Raw genomic sequence first — 8,139 nt, 5'->3', positions numbered from 1 at the left:
TTTTATATATAAAATATATATTGTTTTTATCTTTTGTTCCCTGCACAATTTTTCTCTCAGCGTTGATGCTTCCAAAGAGGACGGAACACTTGGACGACTGGTGAATGATGATCACAAAAATCCAAACTGTAAAGTAAAGACAATAATTGTAAATGGAACACCACACCTGTGCCTTTTTAGTATTAGGGATATCTTTCCAGGTGAGGAGGTAACTTACAACTATGGGGATTCTTCTTGGCTATGGCGTTCAAGGGTGAGTATGTGTGCTCTAACATAACTTTTAATTTATATAAACCATGTTGTAGTGTGTTATGCATTAAATTTATTTCTTCAGTTTTTAGTGAAGCAGATAACTCCATGTATGCTGTGTGCACTACAAAGCTGTTAATGGCAGTAGATATTTACACTGTGGTTATTATTGTGAATGCTAAAATGAATTGTGTTGACTACTTGGCTAACATTATTCCCTCACTGTTGTACCTCTCTTTCTCACGTTTACAGGAATTATGTGACGGGACATCGGTGGAATTGCGCAAATGCAGAGTGAAAACATCCACACCAGAGAAAGAGAACGTAAGTCAGCATATTTTTCACCAAAACAAGATACTCATACTTTGCTGCATAGTACCAAAACATACAATGCACCAAAGCAAGCATTCGATTGGATTGTATTTCAAAGTGTAAACACTCATGCAGTCGAATGCATTCCAACAGCCACTAAAGACCAGCTACTCTCTGCCTATTGACCCAACACGTGATCCTAATGGGACGTCTTTAGAGAACGTGCACCAATGCAAGATACTCATATTTTGCAGCATAGTACCAAAACATACAGATTGCAATACAAATCGTAGTTGCTATCCATGTCCTTTTCAGTAGCTTGCTTTTCTCTAACCCTAGCCTGCTTGTGAACAGCCATGTAACGATGGTTAATTCATTAATTCATTCATTAGAACTTGTGCATCACACTGAGCACTAGAATTAGTTGTGTTGACTACTTGGCTAATATTATTCTCACTGTTGTACCTCTCTTTCTCACGTTTAAAGGAATTATGTGACGAGACATCGGTGGAATTGCGCAAATGCAGTGTGCAAACATCCACACCAGAGAAAGAGAACGTAAGTCAGCATATTTTCCTTCTTGACCGTGACAGTGTTGGATGTGGGAGGGTTGAGCATCATACTAGACTGTTTTACCTGGACTGCTGTTTTAAAGACGTTGTTGTGACGACTCGCACTTTGAGATAATTATACCGCTCTCTGTTCATTCACTTACATAACTTGTGTGTCGGGGGATGGGCATGACGCTGACATGAAATGTAAGGACAGTTTACACTGTGAGGACCGTCATATTTTACACACTTGATGAAAACCTGCCGGCTTGGTTGTGGCGGCTTTTTAGGCTTCGTTACACCTGGTATTAAGATGCGTTTTGTCAGCCTCATCAGCAGTGGATAAAGCTAAATACAGGTGTAAACAAGGTCTACAATGCTTTGAGCCTGTCCACTTTCGACCACTTCCAGAGGTAGTGGAAAACTCCTTCGATTGGATTGTATTTCAAAGTGTAAACACTCATGCATTCCAACAGCCACTAAAACCAGCTACTCTCTGCCTATTGACCCAACACGTGATCCTAATGGGACGTCTTTAGAGAACGTGCACCAATGCAAGATACTCATATTTTGCAGCATAGTACCAAAACATACAGATTGCAATACAAATCGTAGTTGCTATCCATGTCTTTTTTAGTAGCTTGCTTTTCTCTAACCCTAGCCTGCTTGTGAACAGCCATGTAACGATGGTTAATTCATTAATTCATTCATTAGAACTTGTGCATCACACTGAGCACTAGAATTAGTTGTGTTGACTAATTGACTACAGAAATGTTTGTTAAATTTTGACTGTATAGAAAATTTCCACGAAAGAAAGTCACTGTGTGAAGTTTACTTATAAAGTTGATATAATAAACCAACTTTTTTTTGTTTATTTTATTTTATTTTTTTTAAATACTTAAATACGGTTGTATACATGTACATGTTTTGTATCTGTGTTCTTGACTTTTAGAAAACAAAACAGATTTGTCCTATAAATTGGTAATGTTTTTTTTGTCCAGTTGAATTATAAACTGTATTTTCCAGGCATATCCATTTTTCTTTATTTGTTGTTTTTAAATAAATAAAATAATCAATTAATAGAAAATTGTGCAGTGATCTGATTAATTCTAAACTAAACACAAGCAGATTTTTTTCAGTATGTTCAAGATCATGGCACAAAAGCTGTTTCCTGAAGAATATGAAAATGGTATGTTAATTTCTTTTGTATGACTTATAAACTGTTAACATTTTTGTTTGTTACATGAAAACTGTGTTGAACTATAAGAAAAGTACAGTATTTCTTAGGTTTTTAATAATAACAAAATTATTACTGATGTCTTTTTTAGCCAGAGGTTGAATTTTCAAGTTTAGAAGAAACCAGCTCTGATGAACAGTATTCTCCATGCTTCGAATCTTTGCTCAGTGAATCTTCTGATGGCTTTGTCCCAGACTCTGAACATAATAGTGATGGTGAAAATAGCCCGTCTATCAAGACACAGAAACCACCAACTCATAAGACCACACCATCTTATAAGAGGGCTAATAGTGTTCCACAGCACAATCAATGTTCATCCATTAGGCTAGACATGGTGAGTGCTAATTCCAGCTCTGCTCAAGACCTCATGTGCGACTATGCACTTGGTGATGATCATGATAGTGCCACACACAGAACTGAGACACTCCAGAGGAGTGCAACAGAGTCTTCTGATAAACAACCAGAGATTGACAATGTGTCGAGCCTCAAAGAAATCCCCCAAAAAACTTTTTCTACCCAAAAAAATTATTGTTTTCTCTGCAAGAAACCTCAGTCTAAAATAGCCCGTCACTTCAAAAAGCATAAAGACAGTGAGAGAGAAATCGCTGCTGCATTCTTGCTCCCTAAACACAGGAGAAGGTTACTCGAGAAGCTACGAAACAGAGGCAACTATGAACATAATCAAGAGGTTATGGAAACTAAAAAGGGACCACTAAAAGTTAAAAGATACCAGGAAGATCAGAGGTTAAACTGAGTGCCAAATCATATGTTCACTGTGTGTACTGCAAAGGCCTGTTTCTTCGCAAGGAGCTGTGGCACCATACACGGACATGTCCATCAAAGATGTCTTCAGCGTCTGAAGCAACAAGTAAAGCACAAGTCTTAGTTTTGGCTGATATTGCAGAGTCAATGTTTTCTAGAGCAATATCTCCTGAGGTGTGGAAGATCTTGGGAAATATGAAGAATGATGATATTTCATCTGTAGTTCGAAATGACTTCCTCATAGTGTAGTTGAGTCAATCTCTTTACAACAAACATGGAAGCGATGATGCTTGAATGTTTTGAGAAAAGAGACCAGACAGAGCTCCATGAGGACACACAGTAGCTGTCGGTCTCTCTCCATTTGAGCAAAAGATGTGCAAGCATTTCAGTAGAGTAGAAATAATCAAGACCAAAGTGCTCACCCACCAGCTTCTTTATGGGACAGGACTGCATAAGGCTTTTTGCAGGTCAGTGTGGTGCAAAAAACCCTGAATATCTTCGGTCTACCCAGCTGCGTAAGCAGGTGGCAACAATGTCCCAGATTCTAAATCTTAAGGATAATGAGCTGGATCAGCTAGCCAACTTTTTGGGCCATGACATCCGGGACCATAGAGACTATTGTCGGTTGCCAGATGCAACTATAGAAATTGCAAAAATCTCAAAGCTGCTTTTAGCAATGGAGAAAGGAGCTCTCACAAGTTTCCAATGAAAATCTCTTGATGAAATTGAAATTGAAGGTATGTGCATGATTTTATATAATGATGATGATGATAAAAATAAGTGCTTATCAGAAATACCTTAAATCCAGGAATACACAACATTTCAAGCAATGAAGTTTGGATGTATAACTGTCATAAATAACAATGAATTAAAATAATTAGAAGAAGGGCAACATTGTAAAACTTGAGAAAATGCAAAAAGACCAAAAGGACTGGGGTACTATGACATAAATATAGATTAAATTTAGGAGTGGAGAAGAGTAAAACCTTGTTTATTACTTTGTTAAATTATGGAAGTTTAGTAAGTATACTAAATGCATGTGTGTGGGGGTGTTTGTCAAATTTGTTTTTCTGTAGATGAAATTGATCTGGAATTAGATGAGGAAGAAATAAGTGGTGGTGATGATGATGATGATGAGTCAGATCCTGTACAGGTAGTAAGGGGTATGTAAGGAATTTGAATCTCGTGTGCATCAGTGGTATAGTGTATTCACTACAGAACTTGCTACTGGAGGCCCATTTTATTCTTCATGCAGGCTTGCAAGTGGTCTCTTTGTATTCAATATAGATTTATTAAAAAATTTTTAAATTAGCCTAAATTGGGATGCCTCATACCTACCGATACTGATTACTGATCTGTTTTTTCAGTTTTACAAATATTGTGTGGAGATGTACAGTATGAACAGCATTAGTTGTCTTATTTCATTCAGCAAATCAAGATTTTCTTCAGTTATTTTTATGCGTAATAGTACCTGGTAAAATGTATTGTTCAAGATTCAACTTTTTTCACTGTCCATTCTATTGCTTTGTCATATTTTCATTTAAAGCTAGGGTGAGCAATGGGTTTTTAAACATTTTTGTTAAAGTTGGGTTCTGAAGTTCCAATTGTGTACCATAAACTTTTTTTACATTTAGGAAACAAAACAAGGATGGAGTTGACCCAGGATGAGGCAGAAAGTTCCAACGGTATACAATATTTTTTATATATATACAGTATGTATGTGTGTGTATGTATGTGTGTGTATATATATTTTATATATACACACAAAATTTTTATTTACGTTTACAGTATTGTAAGTGTGTGCCGTCCTGTTCATGTTGCTCAGCATACAGGTGAAAACTAGTCTCAGGTCCTGTCTACTGATATTTCAAACAGTTTGGATGTAGAGCTGGAGTACATTTTAAGTGTTTCTTTTTACCTTAGGAAAAAGAAAAATGGATGAAGCGGAGAACTCCAAATTATTTAAACATTTGACCATATTAAAAGTTCATTCCAAGAAAAAAAAAAATGCTGTGTATATGTGTGTGTGTATATACATCTGTATCTATTTGTGTATGTATATAATATCTGTTTATTTATAATATTATTATTTATATTTTAAATACATTTTAATTTATTTATTCATATTTTTTTGTCCAGAGGCCAAATAAAGGAGAACTGTGAAAAGGCCATGGAGCCCAAATGAAGCGAATGCTGTCATGAAGTATTTCAAAGCACATATTTTAAAGGGAAGCCTCGCAACAAAGGCAGAGTGTGAGCAGTGCAAAACTGCAGAGGATCCTGTTCTTAAAGAAAGAACGGTACAGAATATAAGGGATTTCGTGAGGAACCGAGGTTTGCAGTTTAAAAAGAAAAATTCTTAGATCCGGATTGGTGTCACCATCCATTAATGTATATGGCTTTTGTTGTTTTTTGTTGATCCATTGAATTCACAAGTTGACACTTTTAGTAGTTTTACACATTTACATTTACATTATTTTTTGTATAGACAGTTCAGCAATTTGGCTTTATTTCCACTGGTACTGTGGTGTCGATGTAGTTTTAAAGCACATTCAATGATGCATCTTATTCAGATAAACTTCAGTCTCATCGATGAGGCATTTTTATTTTACCTTTTACCTTTTGTTAATTCATCTATTTAGACTTCAATTGGTCTACTTTGAAGTATACATTTTTGCTTATTTTTGACTTTGTTCGAAAAGGTTCATTTTCATAATTTGCATTTTGCAGCAGCATACTAGCAGAGTCCTTAAATCTCTTCACTGTAGATGATTTGGTTTAATGTTGTATTAAGTTTGACTCTAGTTCAAATTCTATGTTTTCTTCAACATTTGAAGCAAAAGAATTTGCATACGTTGAAAGTATCATTAAAGAAAGGCCTGTTCTTAAGAATCTAGGAGACAAGTGCGTGTTTTATGGCCTTGCATACCAATGTTGTACTGCTTTCTGGGTTAGCTAGATGTGTAAGCATGGGGTAAACATAGCAATGTCCAGTTAAACCCAGATTGTCCTCTTAACTACAGGTAAGTTAAGTGTGTGTTATGTCCTGTAAACCCAGATTGTCCTCATAGCTATGGGTTAGGGGTGTATATTCAATTCAATTAAATTTATTTTGTATAGCACTTTTAACAATTTCCCATTGTCTCAAAGCAGCTTTACAGAAGTATAGAAATATAAGTGAATATATACAGTACAATTAAAGTTTAAAATTAATTTAAAATAGATTAACTTAAAATTTAAAATACTATATATCTATCCCTATCCCTAATGAGCAAGCCGGAGGCCATCCTCATTTGGGTGACACTCTACAGTAAATAGTGTAAATGTAAATAATGTCCTTTCTACAACAGTTTATAATAGTGCAACCGAGAGCTCCTGAGTAAACTAATGGGTCATCGTAAACTCTGAGTTCAGCACAGACCTGATTGCTGATAAAGACCAGACCATACAGCTGACTGACACAACATTGGTTCAAAATGGTGTATGTGTGATCTGTTAAACCCGACCCTATCGACCCATTCAGAGCCGATCAGCCCTATACGCACACTACGCAAGTTGTCTAGCGATACGTCGTCTTCATGGACGTGATGCCCCGAGTCACAAGTGCTAATGAGCAACGTATCGCTAAAGTCACACTGATCCTCACGGGGTTCAGTGTGTTCACCGCTGCGTTGCTTCTCTAACACACACACAGTGTTCAGTGTGTTCATCAACACACTGCTCCTCTAACCCTTCCATGCTGCCCCACCACACACACACACACACACACACACACACACACACTTGTGAGTGTAAGTGCACTTGTAGGACTTCCTGGATTGTGATGTAAACATGTTTCTTTACGCTGTAAAAAATGTCATTAAACTTGAGATATTTTATTAATGCTCGCTCTGTTCTGAACTACATAGGGCACTAGATTCTGCAGTGTACACTTCATCTGCACTATAGCATCTTACCATTAAAGTGTGTGAAGAAACTATATAATGTCCCCGACCCCAAGCCCATATACATGAAGCCCTGCCTCTTAGTAGATTACTTTACTCCTCTCTTAATTTGTGTGTGAGTGTGTGTGAGTGTGACAGAGAAAGATTTTAGATACATAGTAAAGTGTTCCACAGTAAAGAGACGAGAGAATTAAATTCCAGGATGATTTTATTGTGTTTTCTTTCTGTTGAACAATCTGCAGTCACATATTAAAAGTAAATGTTTACTGTGTTTCTGCAGGTGACAAGATCTGAAGTGTGTTTAACCATGCATCTTGTAAAAAAGAAAAAAAAACATCAGTGCCTCACATGAATATCACATGAGATAATGATTAAAGTATATCATTTACAGTGTGGATATTAGGGATGAGCGAGTACAGCATTATCTGTATCTGTATCAGAAATTGTTATATTTATTGCTGATTAGAAAAATATTTACAGGACAGCATCAGGATTGAGCTTCAGATCAATGGTTTTGATCACGATAGCAAACGAACTATATTACAGAACAAGTTTTGCAACAATGAAAACAAAACAATGCAGTGCAATTATGAAGTAAAATGTAATGAACAATATAACTTTCTTTTTTAACTTTTAATTTTTTATGATCAGTGTGATTTTTTTTTTTTTTTTTGGTTCTTTTTTTTATTTATTTCCACACCAGGTGTGTGTGTGTGTGTGTGTGTGTGTGTGTAGCTTAATAATTAATTTGTAATATTTATAACACTAGCTTACTACCTTTATGTTTTTATGAAATACAGCAAAAACGTGTCAGACACTCAGTGTCTGGTTACTGGTTAGAGACAGCTGAAGGTTTAAAATAAAAAAAAAAAATCTCCGACAGGCAGAGACGCAATGCGAGTCGCATTCTACCAAGCAAGCACCACGTCTGAACAAACCCACGTTTACCTGAACTCTACTGGTTAGTAAGTACGTATTATTAACATTACAACCCGAAGTAAAAAGCTGAAGAAACCCTAAACGTTAACGGAAAAGACCCGCGAACCTGAGTGACTGAGGGAGAGACAGAGAGCTGTTCTGTGTG

General features: G+C 36.3%; 1 protein-coding gene across 7 annotated transcripts; it reads left to right on the top strand.

The window, feature by feature from the left end:
• Positions 1-6: 6 nt before the first annotated feature.
• LOC132846177 (uncharacterized) lies at positions 7-7,692 on the top strand. 7 transcript variants are annotated; one of them, XR_009648469.1, is made up of 6 exons: positions 7-573; positions 1,048-2,301; positions 2,441-3,848; positions 4,188-4,274; positions 4,746-4,796; positions 5,251-7,692. XR_009648469.1 is itself a non-coding variant. In XM_060870780.1 (4 exons), exons 2-4 carry the CDS (start codon positions 1,083-1,085, stop codon positions 3,101-3,103), a joined length of 750 nt encoding a protein of 249 aa, XP_060726763.1. In that variant the 5' UTR covers positions 7-573; positions 1,048-1,082; the 3' UTR covers positions 3,104-3,849. The 7 variants fall into 7 exon arrangements, 1 of the variants encoding a protein (XP_060726763.1); XR_009648470.1 differs by having other exon boundaries at positions 7-253; positions 502-573; positions 2,441-4,796; XR_009648471.1 differs by lacking the exon at positions 4,188-4,274.
• Positions 7,693-8,139: the final 447 nt, after the last annotated feature.

Source organism: Tachysurus vachellii, chromosome 5, assembly GCF_030014155.1.
Source record: "Tachysurus vachellii isolate PV-2020 chromosome 5, HZAU_Pvac_v1, whole genome shotgun sequence".
NCBI classification, from domain to species: Eukaryota; Metazoa; Chordata; class Actinopteri; order Siluriformes; family Bagridae; genus Tachysurus; species Tachysurus vachellii.
Note: the sequence above shows the minus strand (reverse complement) of the source record. Positions and strands in the feature narration are given on the sequence as shown.